This window comes from Enhydra lutris, unplaced genomic scaffold (genome assembly GCF_002288905.1).
Source record: "Enhydra lutris kenyoni isolate GAN:26980312 unplaced genomic scaffold, ASM228890v2 scaffoldscaffold68, whole genome shotgun sequence".
In the NCBI taxonomy this organism is placed as follows: Eukaryota; Metazoa; Chordata; class Mammalia; order Carnivora; family Mustelidae; genus Enhydra; species Enhydra lutris.
Window position 1 is genome coordinate 8,957,184 of NW_019154152.1, and position 20,540 is coordinate 8,977,723.

Consider the following 20,540-nt stretch of genomic DNA (forward strand, 5'->3'; position numbering starts at 1 on the left):
ATGTAGTGTTCAATGATTCGTTAGTTTCATATAACACCCAGTGCTTATCCCAACACATCCCATCTCCTTAATACCCATCACCTGGCTACTCCATCTCCCCACCACCCACACCTTCTGAAACGCTGTCTTTTGTGGTTCCTGCCCCTCTCTGACTTCTACCCCCTCAGTTTTCCCTTCCTTCTTCTATGGTCCTCTGTGTTATTCCTTATATTGCACATATGAGTGAAACTATATGATAATTGTCTTTCTCTTCTTCACTTATTTCACTTAGCATAATCCCCTCCAGTTTCATCCACGTCAATGCAAATAGTGGGTATTCATCCTTTGTGATGGCTAAGTAATATTCCATTGTATATATGAACCACATCTTTTTTATCCATTCATCTGTTGAAGGGCATCTTGACTCTTTCCACAGTTTAGCTATTGTGGACATTGTTGCTACGAACATGTGCCCCTTTTTTTTTTTTCACTATATCTGTCTCTTTTGGGTAAATACCTAGTAGTGAAATTGCTGGATGATAGGGTAGACTCCATTTTTAACATCTTGTTTAAACTCCATACTGTTTTTCAGAGTGGCTTTACCAGCTTGCATTCCCACCAACAGTGTAAGAAGGTTGCCTTTTCTCCACATCTTTGTCAAAATTTGTCATTTCCTGCCTTGTTAATTTTTGCCATTCTAACTGGTGTAAGGTAGTATCTCATTATGGTTTTGATTTGTATTTCCCTGATGGCTTGTGATGAACATTTTTTTTCATGTTTCTGTTACCTTTTTGTATGTCTTCTTTTGAGAATTGTTGGAGAAGTGTCTGTTCCTCAGTGAGGTGGATGGATGATACTTTCTTCCAAATTACCTCATGTATTCACAAGTCAATATGGAGTCAATGTAGTGTTTTCATATTTATTTATTTGTAATATTATTTTTATAAAAATAAACACTGAGGACCCTTGTTTCTGTAAATACATAGTTGGGAGTGGAGAGAGTTTTGTTTCTGCATTTTGACAATGAAATCATAATTGAGAGTAACAGCTGTAAATAGCAATGGTCCTAAGAGAGGAGGTTTGGGCAAAGGAGAGTGTCCTTATGTCTGGACTCAGACCTGTGAGGAGGGATTCCAGTCAGGTGGTCTATCTGAGGGGCATACAGGGTTGTTTCAAAGTAAGGAACAATAAAAATCTCCACTCAGAACCTACTGCTTCTATTAGAATCAATTGTTATCACCAAAGATAAAAACAGATGCTTTTGCTGAGAAACATTAATTTTTACATACAAAAATTTCAACAGATTCCAAGTGTGATAAACTTTAAAAAGACACAGTTACTGATGTCAACAAGGGACTATCCATAAAGGTACTGGAACTCTAATCAGACTTCTATAATAATAAGGGGTAAAATTATGGCAAAATGGAAATGAACCTATCAGAGGAGTGGATAGTAAAGGTGGATAATATGGTTTTATTGAGCACTAATCATATCCCCAGTACTGTCTAACTTTCAGACACCAGTTATTAAAATTGTGTGAGCTCAGATACTACAAGACTTAGATAAGTTATAAAAATGAAATGTTTTGAGAAGTTACATCTTTTGAGAAGCTTACAACTTTTACATCTTACACTTATGTATTTATTTAGCATTTTATGTTTCAGACACTATTGTAAGATTTCTACATACGTTCAGTAATTTTTCAATCCTCACCACAACCTCAAGAATTAAAAATGATCATTATCCCCATTAACAGTCAACCAGAATAAGGATAAAAGTATTTATCAACTTGCTCAAAGCACAAAATTGATAAATAGAGGAGACACGATTTAAGCATAATCACTCTGATTTAATTTTAGTTTTCATGCTCTTAGCCACTGCCCAAAGTCTTGGATTTCAGATTCAAATGTACTCTGAATGTTCTCCCTTTTGTTTCTCACCTCACTTCCCAGTAGAATATTGCAACCATGAGGTATAGTGTGTATTCCAGACAGGAATGTTTTTCTTCTTGACAAATTATAGCCCCTAACTGAGATGACAGAAAAATATAATCTCATTCTGGGCAATTCAGAATTGCTCAAGGAGCACATTCACCATCATATTCAACATTTCCAATTTATATGACTATTTCTCTTCCTCCCTTATCTAACATCATAGGCTCCCATTAATGTAAAAACTTCTAGACAATTCTTCTTCTCATTTACCTTTCTTTATCATTTCCAAGTGCTACTCAGAACTCACACTGAGCCCTTCCTCAAGTGGAGCAGTCTCAGAAGTCGACTCTGAATCTCCTTGGTCCTAGCCCCATAGATGATTGGATTGAGCACAGGAGGCACCAGAACATAGAGGTTTGCCAGAAAGATGTGCACATTCTTGGGGACTCGGTGCTGGCCAAAGCGGTGGGTAAGGAAGGAGAAGAAGGCAGGAATGTAGAAGACCAGGATGACTCCAAGGTGGGAACCACAGGTATTCAGAGCCTTGTGCCTGGCATCTTGAGATGGCAGGCGGAAGACAGCATGGAGGATAAAGCCATAGGAAATGGCAATGAGGATGGAATCCAGACCCACGGCCAGCAGAGCCACAGTCAGCCCATAGACAATATTGACAGTGATGTTGGCACAGGCCAGGCGAGCGATGCCCATGTGCTCACAGTATGTGTGTTCCATGACATGGTGACCACAGTAAGGCAGTCGCCTCAGCAAGAAGATGAATGGAGAGACAACGGCTATACTCCGGAGTATGCCGGCAAGGCCAATTCTGCCTATGATGGTATGGTTGAGAATGGTTGTATATCTCAGTGGGTTGCAGATAGCCACATAACGATCAAAAGCCATAGCAAGAAGAACTGAGGACTCCAGAGCATAGATAGAATGGACACAAAACATCTGTGCCAGGCATCCACCAAAGGAAATCTCACCAGCATGGAGCCACAAAATGGCTAATGTCTTGGGCACAGTGGTAGAACTGAGAGCCAGGTCAGTGAGTGAGAGAAGACACAGGAAGAGGTACATGGGTGCATGAAGAGCCCGGTCTGTCACAATGACCAGGATGAGAGCAGCATTCCCAGCCAGAGCTACCAGATACACGGCACAGAAGGGGATGGCAATCCAGACGTGGGCCCACTCCAGCCCTGGGATCCCTGTCAGGAACAGAGTGGCTGGGAGACCATCATCACTGAGGTTGGAAGCTGGCATTCTGTGTGGAAATAAAGGGCTCTATCCAAAGGGTGATTGTATGACTGCCCTCTCACATCAGGGTTTTGGTTCATTCACATAAAATGATGACCCTTCTCTGAAACAATCTTGTTTAGGCTGAGAAAAACATATATTGTTTTTAACTTGTTCCAAATCTTAAAATACTGTATCACATATAATCCATTGTTTTCATCTATCTTCTATAGTCAAAATTTATTTTTTGATTTCCACATTCCAAGTGCCAACCATACCTACCAGAATCTTTGTAAGATACCTGCACCCTTAAACGTTAGTCATAACCTGTCACAAAAATGTTGCTGAACCTTGGGAAAAATCTTTTCTCTGGACAGTTTCCAAGTATGAAGAATAATGAGTCTGGAATCCTAGTCACAGCTTTTCTGTGTATTCACTATTTAACACTGGATAAGTTCCACAATATTTTTGATACTCAATTTTCTTATTTATAAGTTGGAAATGACAACACCTAGCTTCCTTATCTCACATGATTTTTTTGGGGGGTAGGAAAGCCTTAGGTATATGGTAGGATTAAAATGTTTAGACACCAAAAATAATGTCATTCTCATTTGTGCAAGCTCTTTTTCCTGTAGTCATATTTTGGAGTGATAGAGAGTATTATAATTATTCTACATTTGTTTTATCAAGGGGAAGTCCAAGTTCAGAGAAATAAACTAATGCAGTTCAGATCGCAAAATGTGTTATTGTCAGACTGAAATTACATTTCACATCTTCTGATTAAAAGTTTGGTGTTTTCCGTACAAAGATAAACTCAAAATGGATAAAAGATCTTAACGTGAGACAGGAATCCATCAGAATCCTAGAGGAGAACATAGGCAGTAACCTCTTCGATATCAGCCACAGCAACTTCTTTCAAGATATGTCTCCAAAGGCAAAGGAGACAAAAGCGAAAATGAACTTTTGGGACTTCATCAAGATCAAAAGTTTCTGCACAGCAAAGGAAACAGTCAAAAAAACAAAGAGGCAACCCACGGAATGGGAGAAGATATTTGCAAATGACAGTACAGACAACAGGTTGATATCCAGGATCTATAAAGAACCCCTGAAACTCAACACACACAAAACAGACAATCATATCAAAAAATGGGCAGAAGATATGAACAGACATTTCTCTAATGAAGACATACAAATGGCTATCAGACACATGAAAAAATGTTCATCATCACTAGCCATCAGGGAGATTCAAATTAAAACCATATTGAGATACCACCTTACACCAGTTAGAATGGTCAAAATTAGCAAGACAGGAAACAACATGTGCTGGAGAGTATGTGGAGAAAGGGGAACCCTCTTACACTGTTGGTGGGAATGCAAGTTGGTGCAGCCACTTTGGAGAACAGTGTGGAGATTCCTCAAGAAATTAAAAATAGAGCTTCTCTATGACCCTGCCATTGCACTACTGGGTATTTACCCCAAAGATACAGATGTAGTGAAAAGAAGGGCCATCTGTACCCCAATGTTTATAGCAGCAATGGCCACGGTCGCCAAACTGTGGAAAGAACCAAGATGTCCTTCAACGGATGAATGGATAAGGAAGATGTGGTCCATATACACTATGGAGTATTATGCCTCCATCAGAAAGGATGAATACCCAACTTTTGTAGCAAGGACAGGACTGGAAGAGATTATGCTGAGTGAAATAAGTCAAGCAGAGAAAATCAATTATCATATGGTTTCACTTATTTGTGGAGCATAACAAATAGCATGGAGGACAAGGGGAGATGGAGAGGAGAAGGGAGTTGAGGGAAATTGGAAGGGGAGTTGAACCATGAGAGACTATGGACTCTGAAAAACAATCTGAGGGTTTTGAAGGGGCGGGGGTGGGAGGTTGGGGGATCCAGGTGGTGGGTATTGGAGAGGGCATGGATTGCATGGAGCACTGGGTGTGGTGCAAAAATAATGAATACTGTTACGCTGAAAAAATAAAAAATTAAAAAAAAAGTTTGGTGTTTTCACCTCACAGTAGCCTCACTTATATGGTCAATACTTGAATTCTTTTCCTTGCCAGATAACTCTAATATCAGTATCTAATGCGGCAACCCTTTACTCATTATCTGGACTTCAAAGAGACAGATACTAATGAAAGCTCCTCTTATTTGCCTGGGGACTTCCAGTGATGGCCACAGGCCCTGGAGGAAAGAAAAATGGGTGGGGGAGTGGAGAGCTGGAGTCAGTACCACCTTTTCCTGTTCTCCTTTCCCAGCCTATTCTTGCCAGCAAAGGAAGATTTCCAAAGACTACTGTAAGGAAGTCACTACTTTGTGAGCTACTCTGACACTCTACGTAGGTACCAGAAAACCTAGGTCCAAACAAGGTTGTTTTCCAGGGGAACAATGTGAAAAAGACACTGAGCTGGAGGAACATTCTGGGTGGAATGCAGGCATCCTTCCAAATTCATCCCACTTGGCCTTGGCTCTGGGTCACTATGATGCCTTGGAGACCTAGACTTTAATAATTGAACTCTGAGTTCTTTCTGGCACATATTCTTTTTTCTGTAGTTTGATTTCAAAAACATACCTGTGTCAGGTGACATTTGTTTACAAGTTGAGCGTGCTGAAGCTGGAGTTCTGTGATGGGTGTCACCTGTGAACGTGGGGCTATGTGGAGAGTACTTCAGGGATGTGAAAGCTGTGTTCTTGTGCAGGATGGACGGACGTGATTTGGAGGATGATCGGGGCTGAGTGTGGAATCTGAGTTCAAAAGTCTGATCTTCCCTCACTTTTGTGAGATCATTGAGGTCTTCAGCTTAGTTCTGACTTCCAGTCTCCTCTGGTCAAGAGATTTGATAAGTGAGGTTATTTATTGACTCTCTCTGATGTTAATTATGAAAACCCAAGGCTGTTTGCTCTAGAGATTTGATCCATGGTGCTCATTCTTAGGGAGACAATAGGGCGGGGCTGAAAAAAGAGAAAGAAATGAGGAAAGAACATTTCCCCAGGAAATTTTCAAGGAAAGTAGCAATAAAATCTATTAAGTTTTGTGTTTCTCTTCTCTTCTCTTACTTTCCCTTTTCTTTCCTTTTCTTCTTTTTCTCTGTTCCCTCCCCCCCTTGATTGTGGTATCTCTCTGAATTTACATATATAGTGGCCCATGGTATTCTGTGTACACATGGCATCATCAATGCTATATGTAAATATGGTGGTAAGAAATGGTGGTGGAGAGGCTCAGGCTCCATTGTCCCATTAACTTCCATAATTTCAAGAATAAGTTACTAAGAATTTGAAGAACATGGCAGTAGAATGTTAAACCAAATACAGGACCTTCTAGCATAGGCATTATGCCACTGTGCAGGTTTCACACCCACAGACCTTGCCCTAGGAGTGAAGCCATCAGTTCTCTAGCCAGATGCACTCAGATCCTTTGATATTACCACATCTATCAAGCCTTCACACAAAGGGTTCCATCCAACAAAACCTTCAGAGTGCTGCACTCTTTTCCCTTGTTCACACTTGTTTCCTTTCAATTTTTTTTAAGATTTATTTATTTGAAAGAGAGAGCAAGGACACACAAGGGAGTGGGGGGAGGGGCAGAGGGAGAGAGAATCTCAAGCAGACTCCATGCTGAGCAACAGCCCCATGCAGGGCTCAATCCCATGAACCCACGATCACATCCTGAGCTGAAACCAAGAGCCAGACGCTCAATCTACTGAACCACTCTGGCACCCCTCTTCTTGTGTTAATACAAAGCAGTGGTCTTCAAAAATTTTTGCCCAGATAATTTCCAAAAGAATTTTTCAATAGTATACACTCCCTGAAAAATGTTAAATTGACATAAAAAATTGTCATTTACTATTTAAATATTAGAAAAAATATAACATACAGTATAGTGTGAATATTGACTTTTTTTTAAGATAAAAATACCACATCAGTCTTTAAGTGTATCCTATGGAATATAGACAGCCTTGAAATTTTCTTCCCCTCATTTATTATCCATTTAAAAATACATGAACAAATGAATAAGTTTTCCATAACTGTCATTCATATATAATATATATATCTCTCTATATATGAATGAATGAAAAAATGAATGCATATATATATGTATACATATACATATATATATATATATATATATATATATTTTTTTTTTTTTTTAGAGAGAGAAAGAGCATAAGTGGGGGTGGTGTATGGGGTAGAGGCAGATGGAGAGAGAAGTCAAAGCAGACTGTGCACTAAGGATGGAGCCTGATGTGGGGCTCAGTGTCATGACCCTGATATCTTGACCTGAGCTGAAATCAAGAGTTGAATGCTTAACCTACTTAGCCACCCAGGCTCCCTGTAACTGTCATAAATTTAACATTAATGCTTTGTCTACTTGAAGTTGGTACATTTTCCTACATATTAATTTTTGTGCTTAAAAATCTTGTGGTGATCACCCTTCTTTCCTTGTTTACAGTAAAAATATATATGCAAATTGGAATTATTTATTTTATTTTCTTCAATCATTAGGTTCTGAGTGTTAAAATGTTCTACAATTATAATTATTTTAAGTATGCATTAATACAAGCAATATAGAGAAGCTTCAATTTCATGAATGATTACACATAAACATTTTTTAATACAAAGTTTTTAATAAGATTGATGGGGGTTTTCTTATAATTCCTTCAGGGAATTTATATATTAAAAAATCAATATTGATGGTACGAGACAAGTTTCACCCATACTTATCTCCATTTAACTTCTATAAAACTAAGTTCTAGGAACCCTTGTTTTTAAATCAATAGCTATGAGTGTAAGGAGTTTGAATTGCCTGGCACACTGACTTAATAGAGATTCAGTAAGTGCTGGAATCAATTTCTGTTGAAAGAAAGGAGATTCTGCTTTAGAAGCTTAAAGGAGAGTGCCCAAAGAGCTGGGGCCAAGAACTTCAAGAATGGGCCACCAGAAGCTGACTCTGGTATATCTGATTTGTATGACAAGGTTGTTTGGAGGTAAGTGTAGAAAAAAACACCACAAACTGGAACCAGCTGCTTTTATAAGAATCAACTGCTGTTGCCAAAGATAAAACAGTTGCTTGGGTGATAAGACAGAAGCAGAAAGCTAACAGGAAAAGTAGATCCCTTCTCTCAGCTTCTAGTCAGCTCCTAATGGCTCCTATTGGCACAGCCTAACAATATATTTAATTTTAGAACTTTCAGATACTGCCAAAATACTATAATCCAAAGCCACCTATTATTCTTAAAATAAAATGTATAAGGCAGGGAAAGCAAACCCTAGCTGATATGTGGTGATATAACTGATAAAGTGGCTTGCTCTGAGTCAGTTATTGAAATTTTCCCATTATTTGCTGCTTAGAAGCCAGAGCAGAACACAAGAAAGCACGAAATTGAATTTTAAATGTTTCCTTTTCAGATAACTGAATTTTTATAACTAAATTTATAATCATAATCTGAAGAAAGTTAAAATCAATATCATAAAGACTGATCTTTTTCTACCAGAGGTGTTTTTTTTTTCCTGGCAATTTAGGCTTTGTTCTTCCATCAAACTAGCTCCTTGGTATCTATTCTGGACCAATATTATCAGGCTTCTCTGATGGTAGCCCTAGGACTACCTAATACTCTAGAAAAAAAATCACAAATAGCCACAAAGTAACACAATGTGAATATGCAGCTTCATACTTCAGCTTTACCAAGCAATTATTCTATTTGATCCAGTTAATATTTTCTATCATTCCCCTTAACTGCCATTTCAAACACCCACTCCTCTCCTAGAACTTGCTGCACCACTTATAATAAGCAGGAGGAATATTTAGATTTTGGCGACTACTTATGAAAAATGCACGAGAGAAAGGATGTGTGGAATGATGGTTAGGTTTTAGCCTTAGCTATCAAAGTCATGCCACTCACTGAGAAGAGGAAAGGAAAAAAAACTTATATTCATATATTGGACTTTTTGATCTTAAAGTTCCTATGAAACAGCCAATTGGAGATGCCAAGCGGTCAGCTGGAAAACAAGAAGTAAATTAGAGCAGGATACACAGATGAGTTGATTAGTGTGTTTCAAAGATATGAAAATCTGATTTTTCTTCCAAGGTCATGCGGAGTGATTACACAGAGTCAAAACTGAAGCTAGCTTAGGAAAGAACCATGGATAATGTTAATACTTAGGAGAGAATAGAGGGAGAGCCAATCATAAAGGAAACTGAAGAGCGGCACTGGACATAGGTGGATGACCTGGAAAGAGTGACATGACTGATCCAAGAAAGGAGGAAAAAAATCAAGAAAGAAGTGAGGTTGACTGTCTCTGCACTGAGAGTCATTTAGTAATGCTGAGATCAGCAGTGACATTGGAAGCATAGTTTTGTGGTGCGACATCACTAAAATACAGTCCATTGTGGAGTTAACAAGGAACAAGAAAGAAGAGACGGTGAGAAGAGGGGTGGCCTATGTGTGGGTCAGTTAGTCGGTCACAATGTAGCCACTTTCCCCAAGCTGTAGAAAGCCCACTTCTCCTTATAAGACTTGAGGAATAGAAGGGATTGAATGTTCCAGCTAAAAAAGATAATAGGTCAGAAGAAGTAGAGAGATGAGTTAAGACCAATACCTAAAGAACTATACATGTCCCCATCATTGTTTAGCTTTTAAACTAAGGGAGATCTGTTTTGAAGAGCTAAAGCAAAAAGATTCGGGTTTTTAAAAATCACTCTGCCAATGGAGGGAAAGAATGGCTGAGTCCTGGTAGATTTGGTGCAGGGGCCAACAGAAGTCTGTTTTGGGAATTCAGATGTTGAAGGTTTACTCTTGGGCAGATATAGTATCATGAAATGGCAAAGCAATTTGAAGAAATGTTATAAGATGTGACAACTAATCAGACAACACGGTTGAAACAAAATAGTTAACGATGCGTAGAAATGTTCAGGCCATGGCTGATAATGTCAGTGCCCTTAATAAGAAATCAGGGGTAAGAAAATAGTGGGCCTTTGACTGTCCTTCCTTGGTAAAATCAGAAGACCCCTTTTGGTTCTTATTGTCCATGCCTGAGCACTCCCCCAAATCCTGTGCTGACTGGAAACAGTGTCTCAAATTCCCATGCTGTCTGCTTTCTCTATACAAATCTAGATTAATAAAGAAAGTATGGTAATGTAAGGGGTAAACATCTAGGCTAATAGAAAAGAGTGAACAGTTCACAAGTAAACCCACACATCTATGGTCAATGGATTTTTGACAATGGTATTAAGACTGCTTAATGGGTAAATATAATCTTTTCAACAAAGGTTGCTGGGATAATTGGATAGCCACATGAAAAAGACTGAAGTGGGACCCATCTCTCAACTTACATATAAAAATTAACTCAAATTTTAAAAAAAATTGGAGTGCCTGTGTGGCTCTGTCGGTGAAGCATCTACCTTTGGCTTGCGTCAAGGTCCCAGGGCCTTGTGATTGAGCCCCACATCAGGCTCTCTGCTCAGTGGGGAATCTGCTTCTCTCTCTTTCCCCTGCTTATGCTCTCTCTCTCTCTCTCTCTGTCTCTCTATCCCTCTCAAACAAACAAAAAAACTTTAAAAAAAAGGAAAATTTAAAAAATTAACTCAAAATAGATTAAAAAATCTAAATTTAAGGTATAAAACTTAATACCTTTAGAAGAAAACTTAGGTGTATTAGATAATGGTTGTTTTGATATAATACCAAAAGCACAAGTAACCAAAGAAAAAAATATATAAATTGGACTTAATAAAAAAACAACAGCAAATCTTTTGTGCTTCTAAGGACAGTATCATGAAAGTGGAAAGATAACCAACAAAATGGGAGAAAATATTTGCAAATCATATGTCTGACAGTAGTTTCATATCCAAAATGTATAATGATCTCTTATAACTCAACAACAAAAAGTCACATAAACCAATTTAAAAATGGGCAAATGATTTGAATAGACATTTCTGCTAAAAACAGACATACAAAGAGCCAGTAAGCACATGGATGTTCAGTTTCATTAGTCATTTGGCAAATGCAAATCAAGATCACTATGAGATACCATTGCATACATATTAGGAAAACAAAACAGAAAATAACAAATATTAGTAAAAATGTGGAGTGATCAGAACCCTCAAACATTGCTGGTAAAATGTGAATTGATGAAGCCACTTTGGAAAACCATTTGGCTTTTCTTCAAACAGTTGAACGTAGAGTTACCAAATGACTCAGCAGTTTTACTCCTGGGTATATACTCTAAAGAACTCTGGACATATTTCTGCACAAAAACTTACACATTAATATTCAAAGAAGCATTATTTGTAGCCCCAAATTGAGAATAATTCAAATACCCATCAAGTGACCAATACACAAAATGTAGTCTACGTATACAATGGAAAATTATGTCGGAAATGAAGCATTGACATTTAATGAACCTTGGAAACATGCTAAGTGAAAGAAGCCAGACATAACCAGCCTCACATTTTATTGCATTTAAGTGAAATGTTCAGAAATAGTCAAGTCCAAAGCAACAGAAAGTGGATGAGATGTTGCCAGGGGGCTAAGATAAATGAGAATGGGCAGTGAATTTAGTGGTGCTGAAGCTTCTTTTCAGAGTGATGAAAACATTCTGCACTTAGGTATTGATTATGACTGCACAACTTTCCAAATACACTAAAGATCACTGACTTTTACACTTAAAAATTGAACTTTATATATATTTTATATATATATATTATATATAATTTTCTATTACCATATAACCCAGTTATAAATATATATATTTATAACTATAACAAATATATATATTTATAACTATAACAAATATATATAACAAATTATATATTTTATAACATATATAAATTTATATAACTATAACAAATATATATACAAATATGGTGATATTTAAAATGTGTATGGTAATATAATATATAAATAAATAAATATATTAGCAAATGTGTGTGTCTGTGTGTGTGTGTGTGTGTGTGTGTATAATACAGTGATAGCAAAGTTTTAAAAAGGAAATCATAAAATCATGTAATCTTTGAAACTTAAAAGTTCATCTGCCTGGGACCCAGCTGTTTACGTGACACCATAGGTGTGATACCATACCTAAAGCAGATGCAAGCCCTTTGGCTAGGGGTACTGAGGAAGGGGTCAGGCTTGTCTCCCAGACAGTTGCCAGTAGCAAGCCAGACATTTACAGTCATAGGATGAAAAAGAATAGTTTTCATTTATTTTATCCTTTTTTTTCCCTTCTGTGTTCTCTAGTTGTTTTTGAGGGAAGTTGCACAGAGAAAGGCAAAGATACGAAAGGTAATCAAATATGAAAGGAAGGATAAATGGGGAAAAAGATAAAGATGGTAATGATTAACAGGTATATGATGTATGTTCCAGGGGCACTGCTGGATAAAAATTTTTATTAGGTTTTCTGAAAATGTTAAGTGAATAAGTGAACAGTCTATATATTTGGATGCAACCCTGCCACTCAATGCTAGTATAACTTTAGACCTCATTTAACCTCTTAGCACTCATTTTTCTCATCTGTAAAATGGGAAGTAAACATTTCCGGCTCCTGGGTGGCTTAGTTTGTTAAATGTCTGCCTTCAGCTTGGGTCATGATCCTAGCGTCCCAAGACTGAGTCCTGTATTTGGCTCCTTGCTCAGCGGGGAGCATGCTTCTCCCTTTGCCTGCCGCTCCCCCTGCTTGTGTTCTTTCTCTCTGTCAAAAAAATAAACAAAATCTTAAAAAAAAAAAAAAAAAGAAGTGAACATTTCTTTCTAAGTGTGATTGTCAGAATAGAACAAGACAAGGCTCATAAAGTTCTTGGAGTTTAGGGAACATTGTAAACACCCAGTATCACTGATGACTATTACATTTCTATCCCTACATTCTGCCTTCTGAAAGTCTTCTAAGAAGAGAGTCCTGGAGTGGAGACTTATTGTGGGGTAAGGAAACCTTGAAACTGAGGATCAGGAAGCTTGAGTTATATTCTTAGCTTCCCAATTACTAGCACTGGGATCCCTGGTGCTCACTCTCATCATCTGCTAGAGCTACCTTAAAACCCATCCTTAAGAAGATCTCAGAAGCCACGAAGACATGGTGTGGGGACAGGTAAGCCCTGCTCAGCTAGGAGGAGAGGAGGTGTTGCTTTGGCCTTGGCAGTCAGATCTGAATCTTCCATGGGAATAGACAGCAAGCAGAGTCCACTGGGATTCTGCTGTGAGGAACCAATTCCCAGCAGGGTTTGACTGGGGGATATTAAGGGCTTACTTTAGGCCGGCCCTCCACTGCTCAGAGCCTGGCAGGTAGGTCCTATGAAATGTGGTGTGTGTAGGGCCTTCGACAGACTTGACCTAGCTTGGGGAAAAGAAAGGCCATCCTCGTGGAACACATCGTCCTGTGATGTTCTCATTATTCTCAAGAGGTGTTCTTGGCCTTATTTCTCTTCTTTCTTCCTTTCCATGTTTAATGTTCTTGTTACTGTCTCTCTAAAATTCCTTCTCTGGTCTGTCATTCCCCTTCCCTCACTTGACTCGCCCTTTTCCATAGTGTTTTCTCTATATTCTTTATCCACTTCTCTGTCTCTTCCCTGCCTTTTGGTTTTTCCTCTTTCTCTTTACCATGTCTCTCTTCATCTTTTGGCCCACTTTCTGCTTTGCATGAACTCTGAGAAAACAAGGAACAGAGTAGAACACTCAGCTGAACTCTAATATCTCTAATTAGGACAGGAAGGAGGTACTGAAACTGGCCTTCTGCCGCTGGAGGCTCTTACTTAAGACAATTTTAGATTTCCTTAGAGTGGAACATGTGACAGGATGGATCAAAATCCAGGGGTGGGTGCTCAAGAAGGGAGTGACCCATGGTATCTCCTTAAGACCATCTCCTCTAAAATCCTCCTTCAGTTTCTTTGTGTGGTTCTAATGAGAGCTCATTATAATTATAATGTGCACAGCTTCCAGGGCTTATCTGGTTCATCCTCTAACCTTCCAGTCCAGGCCTGGGGCTCAGCATCCCCAGCCTTCTGCAGTGGTTCTCTGAAACTTTGTCCCAGACTCTTAATCCCTTTAGTAGGGAATTTCTCTCTGGTTTCTAATCTGATTGTTCATTGATGTAAGGCTGGCTTTATGGGAGAGAGAAAGCAAGTTCTCCCCAACTCCACAGATACATACAATAATAAATTACTCAGTGGTGAGTAATTTAATTCAACTAACCATGAGGGATAGACAGCCTTTAACACCTGAATTGCAAAACTAACAGGTGAAGCCACTTATCACAGAGTATGCAAGGGGTTTTAGACATTATAAAATATTCCTAAATGTAGCTCCCTCCCCAAATGGTTATTTCTGAAATTCCACAGTAAACAAGAAAGATGACAAATGTATAGATTATCATTTATCATGCCACTTCACAACCCCACCCCTTTTTTATCATCCCCTCTCACAACTTCATTTGGGCTGGTGTAAGGCAGTGAGTGTTTCCCATTTTCTACTCCTGTTGAATTTTGACAGACACTGAGATGAAAAGCAATGGCAGAAATGAAAGAATACAATTCTTTAACAACTCATAGAAAAAAAAAAGGTAATGGAAAGAATGTTTTTAGCATTACAGGTTTTCTCTCTTAGTAATTCTCAAGATTTTGCAAATTGACTTCTGCTTGTCTATACCAAAAGCTATTATGTGATAACAAGAGTTTTAAAAAATATATATTTAATATAAATGCATTCAATGACTTTTGTGCTTTTGTAAAGCACAATGTACTATTTACTTTCCATCTAAACATGCTTTTAAAATAATAACTTTTCAATAATAACAATAATAGGAGTGCTTCTATAATGCTTACTGTGGGCAGGACCTGTTTCAAGTCCAAGTTCTCTCTGTCACCCTCTCTCTGTTTCCCTCTTTGTATCTTACATAAGCCTGTATCCTCATGCATATGGCAACTCTCTTTTACCCCTTTCTTAAAAGTAAAGAAACTGGGGAAGAGAGTTTAAGAAATTTACCTAATGTCACTGGAACACAAACCCAGGGCGTTCTGGTGCCATGCTCTTAATTAGTATTCTCTGATGTCTCTTGAGATATTTTGATTTTCCAAGGGTCCTGCATGGACATTTCCAGTGTGATATGTGGGCTGTAGACCATGTAAGCACCTCAGGGTGGTGACTGGATTAGTGAAATCTAGTTCAAGCCATGTAACTGCTTTCCAAGAAGACCTGGACTAATTCTTTTCCCTTTTTTTGGATACTTGGGTCCTCATATGTCAGACTGGATGTAAGTGTGGACATCTGTTGCGGAGTAGCTAATATCATGGCTATGTAAGTTTAAATGTTTGGAGGACAGCTGTGATGATTACATGGAAGGCATCCAGAGGGCTACTGATTAGACTTAATGAGCTAGTCAGCCACCCTGAAGAACAGTTAACCTACTCTTTTTCTGAAAGATGTCTAAGAAAGAAGTCTATCTTTCAATGGCCAGCATTTTATGACTTTCTCCTCATCCTCCCAGTGTATTTTAGAAATAAAATCTATGTGTAATCACAATTTATAAACCTTTATGTTGTTTTTCCTTCCTAGGAACAACTATAGTCTTAGACACAAGTTATAATTTCTTCAAAAAGTTGGACTGGCTGATAACAAACATCCCCAGCTTCTCATGAGTAACTTCAGAATCAATGTCTCTGATGCTCCCACCTTTATCCTGACGGGCTTCCCAGGAATGGAGGCCATGGAGTCCTGGCTATCCTTCCCTCTCCTTTTGCTCTACGCTGTCTCCATTGTGGGAAACACCCTGATCCTCCTCATTGCTAAGGAGGAGAAAAGCTTGCACCAGCCCCTGTACTACTTCTTGTCTCTCCTTTCAGTCAATGACTTGGGAGTATCCTTTTCCACATTGCCGACTGTGCTGGCTGCCCTCTGCTTCCGCGCCCGGGTGATTTCCTTTAATGCCTGCTTGGCCCAAATGTTTTTTATCCACCTTTTCTCTTGGACAGAGTCTGGCATCCTTCTGGCTATGAGCTTTGATCGCTATGTGGCCATCTGTAACCTCCTGCGCTATGCTACAGTGCTCACTACTGCCCGAATTGTGGCAATGGGTCTGTGTACTGTTCTCCGAAGCTTTGCCCTCATCCTAGTCTTTCCACTGCTGCTGCACAGACTGCCTTTCTGCCACCCTCAGAACGTCCTCTCCCATGCCTACTGCCTTCACGTGGATATGATTAAGCTGGCGTGTACTGATGTCTCCCTCAATAGCCACTAAGGGCTGTCCATTGTGCTGTTCATCTTTGGCCTGGACTCCACACTCATACTTATCTCCTATGTACTAATATTGCGATCAGTGCTTGCCATCACCTCCCGAGAGGAGCGCCTCAAGACACTGAACACATGCGTGTCCCACATCCTAGCTGTGCTCATCTTCTATGTGCCCATGGTGAGCGTGTCCATTGTACATTGCTTTGGTGCTGGCCTGCCCCATGCTGTTCATATCCTCATGTCTATTCTCTACCTATTTTTGCCTCCCATGCTCAACCCTATCATTTACTCCATTAAGACAAAGGAGATACGTCGCAGGCTCCTCAAGATGCTCTTTAGGGTTAAGTCCTGAGTCTCTTGTAGAGCTAGAAGCCCTGGAAAATTTGGTGTTGGAGTTAGAACCATTTAGACACCAGAGGGTGAGAGGATCAGTCCCTACACTTTAAGTTATAGGATCAATGATCAAACATGTAGACTGGTATATTGGGTCAACACCTGCCAAGACTATCTCAAATCTTATCCATAAATCAACTATTTCACTGCCCTTTAGACAGAGAAAAATGGTCTCTTTTCAAGAATAACCAAAAGAATGTCAAACATCACTCCAGAGTGAGATTATTTTCCAGAGGAGCAGGGAAATATTGGTGACATGATACTTGAACTTCTGGTAATGGGCCTGCACAACTCTGAAAAAGACCAGGGCAAAGAAGGGATAATTATGGCCTAGATATCACATCTTTATCAGTATGCAAGTTTAGATTGGGTGATTTGTTTCTGATGTTGCCAGGAGCCAGAGTTGTTCTCATCATGCTCTTTGAAAAATCAAGTTTTAGAGTTTGATAGCAGTGATAGTTAATATTATATATGAACTTGACCGTGCCACAAGGTTTCTAGATATTTGGTTAAACAATATTTCTGTCTGTATCTGTGAGGGTGTTTCTGGATGAGATTAGCATTTGAACTGGTAAATTAAGTAAAGCTTATCGCCTTCCCCAGTGTAGGTGGGCTTGATCCAAACCATTGAATGCCTGGATTAAGTAAAAGTCCAAGTATGAAAGAAAGAAATCTCATTCTGATTGTCTCTAAGTAGGGACATTAGTATTCTCTGTCTTTGGTCTTAGGCTTGGCCTGAAACTTTAATCATTGGTTTTCAGGTCTTTAACTCTGGACTTGAACTATCACTTCTCCTGGGTCTGGACTTCTGGGTCTCTATAATTGTGAGAGCCAATTCCGTATAATAAATATAATAAATATCTTTATACACACATCTTATTGGTTCTGTTTATCTGGAAAGCCCTGACTAATCCAACAGCTACATTAGACTTTAGGATTCCTGGTATGTTCTTTTCACATGGGAAATCCTGAAATATGTATGCACTTGGCTCTGCCAACCTTCACTGAACCTAACAGTCCTGTTTTTATCTCTCTGCCATAATCTTTCCTTCTTTTATATCTATCTGCTTTCCCCTCATGGAATCTGAGCTCCTTAAAGCAGCAATTTTGTCTATAACTTTGTCCGTATACATCAGACAGACTCTAGGCCCTCCATTCAGATAATGTCTGATGATGCTAGAGCAATAATGAAAGAGTAAGTGAAAAATGGTTGAATAAATAATGAATGAATAAGAGAAGAAAATCATAAGTGAATTAATTACTGAATGAATGTAAGAACTAACAATACATTTTCTTTTTTTAAAGTAGTTTCCAAGTCCAGTATGAAACCCAATGTGGGGTTTGAACTCACAACCCTGAGATCAAGACCTCAGCTGAGATCAAGAGTCAGATGCTTAACCAACTGAGCCACCCACGCACCCCATAATACATTTTCTTAAATCAGAATCTCATGTCAGGAAACACTTCCTTCCCCTCTCTACCTCATAATTCTCTCTATGGAGAGAAGTGTAAATTAGAGATGACATCTTTTTTTTTTCCCTTTTTTTTCATTCCTCCAGCTTTATTGATATAGTTGAAATTGACATATTATATAAGCTCAAGGTATACAATATGATGATTTACTGTATGTACATATTGTGAAAACATCACCACAGTAAGGTTACTTAACCCATCCAGAGAGGTGACTTCTTGAGTAAGTGGGCTGCATCTCTCAGTCTTAATTTTCTTTTTTTCTTTTTTTAAGATTTTATTTATTTATTTAACAGACAGAACTCACAAGTAAGCAGAGAGGCAGGCAGAGAGAGAGAGGTGGAAGCAAGCTCCCTGCTGAGCAGAGAGCCTGATGCGGGGCTCAATCCCAGGACCCTGGGACCATGACCCGAGCCGAAGGCAGAGACTTAACCTACTGAGCCACCCAGGTGCCCCTCAGTCTTAATTTTCTTATCTGTAAAAATGGGACACTGATCTTTGATTTATCTACCTGATATGTTTGTTTTGAAGAGTGACTAAAATAAACTGCTCTAAAATTATATAATGGTACATATAATTTATTTACTCATATTATTTTGATTCAACAAGAATAAATACAAAATTCAGTGCTTAGCTTCAAAGCATCATGAATATAAACCAGAGTCTGAATAAATATTTCATCTAAGATTTTTCTTGAGCCCTAAGTAGCACTCTTTTATATCTGCTTTATGACTCCACTGCACTCAGAATGTACTTTAATCATGTCCATTAGTTTGGGTAGTTTGTAAGACCGTTAACAGACTTTAAACAAACTCCACCAGACTGTAAACAACTTATGCCCAGGAATTTATTTTAATCATGTTTATACTCTTCAGTCTCTAACATAGGGCCTGAAATACACCAGACATACCCACAAAAGTTAAGAAATGAATTAATAAGTGATTATATTTGTATTTATTTACATACTAATTATCTCTTTATATTTCAATGACTTACCATATCCTAAAATGTTTATTCTAAAATAGACAATAATTTTATCAAAGAACAATTTTGTAGGAATATTTGCATATTGTTCAGAGTCTAAATACCATATGAATTATGGATATGACCAGAGTAAATAAAAAATAAATGGTACTTGAAATTTTCAAGCTTTTCACAAATGTACCCTGCATATTTATACTGCTCAGACTTACATACTGTAGGGAGGGTGGGCGCATAGAAATTTCAATAGAATGCCAGCACTGTGTCTGACCTTTAACATGTGGGGGGGAAAAATATATATATATATATGAATGAAACACTGTTGCTATTTAATGATCTTGGTTCTGTCACAAATATGACTTAAAATGAGGTTATTGCCTTAATAAGTGGACAATATTCTTTCAGTGATAAATACTTTTGCTTTCTTCTTTAAATCTGAAGGACTTTGAAACTATTTGGCTCATTTATGTACTTGTGACAAGCTCTCTGGGAACATCTGGGCTATTTTCCACATCATGTTCTAGAAATAAAAATACTTAGTATTCTTCTCTTGGACTAAGATAACTGTTGGACTAAGATATCTCTTGGACTTCTCTTGGACTAAGATATCTGCCTAGTCTAAAAGAAGCTCAGTAGATATTTGCTGTCAATGTGCCGCTTCCAGTCGGCGACAGGAGAAGAATTAGGCACAAAAAAGCCAGCTGCAAGAGACTGGGAGCAGGGGACAGCAGACAAGAAGACTGCTGCCACGAGCAACTCCACAGTCTCACTTTTATTAGATAGAAACAATAGCCAACAGAAGGACGTTAATCACAGGTCTTGCGGACAAGCAAGGAGGAGGACAAAGTTTATAGTTAACCAAGCACTTTCAAAGGACTCATCTAACTAACAACAGGCGCTTCTGGGAAGAGAAAGGAGAGATAATGGAAAAGGGAAGCAGGCGGTGTTTCGTTCCACCCTGAGCTTCCACCCTGAGCTGACCGGGCATTCCTGGGTGCTCCGCTTCCCTGAAGCAGGCGGCGTTCAGCCCTGGGCAGGCCGGGCGTTCCCGGTTGCCCGGCCTCTGTGAAGGGGCAGCCTTCTGCCCTGAGCGAGCCAGGCATCCCCAGCTGCCTAGCTTCACGGTCGTATATCGTCCTTCTCCCCAAAAACCTGTTGCCAGTATATGTTTTTCTTAAGGCCATATCTAAATGTGCCTGGTAACTAGTAAAATCCTCCAGGGGTTATAGTTTAAGTAACAAATTGTTCCAAGGGGCAGTAGCATCTATGTCTTCTTTTATTTAGTCCATTAAAGAGAAGATTCATGACTCTGCCTGGATATGTAACTTGCC

The 20,540-nt window shown here is 38.8% G+C and overlaps 2 protein-coding genes across 2 annotated transcripts; one reads left to right on the forward strand and one right to left on the reverse strand.

Moving 5' to 3' along the window:
- Positions 1–2,216: 2,216 nt before the first annotated feature.
- Positions 2,217–3,173, reverse strand: LOC111159472 (olfactory receptor 52D1-like). Its single transcript, XM_022521979.1, has one exon. It carries the CDS (start codon positions 3,171–3,173, stop codon positions 2,217–2,219), a length of 957 nt encoding a protein of 318 aa, XP_022377687.1.
- Positions 3,174–15,769: 12,596 nt separating this feature from the next.
- Positions 15,770–16,717, forward strand: LOC111159548 (olfactory receptor 51I2-like). The gene is given in 1 exon segment (XM_022522077.1): positions 15,770–16,717. A coding segment is annotated over 1 exon segment (948 nt).
- The last annotated feature ends 3,823 nt before the right edge of the window (positions 16,718–20,540 follow it).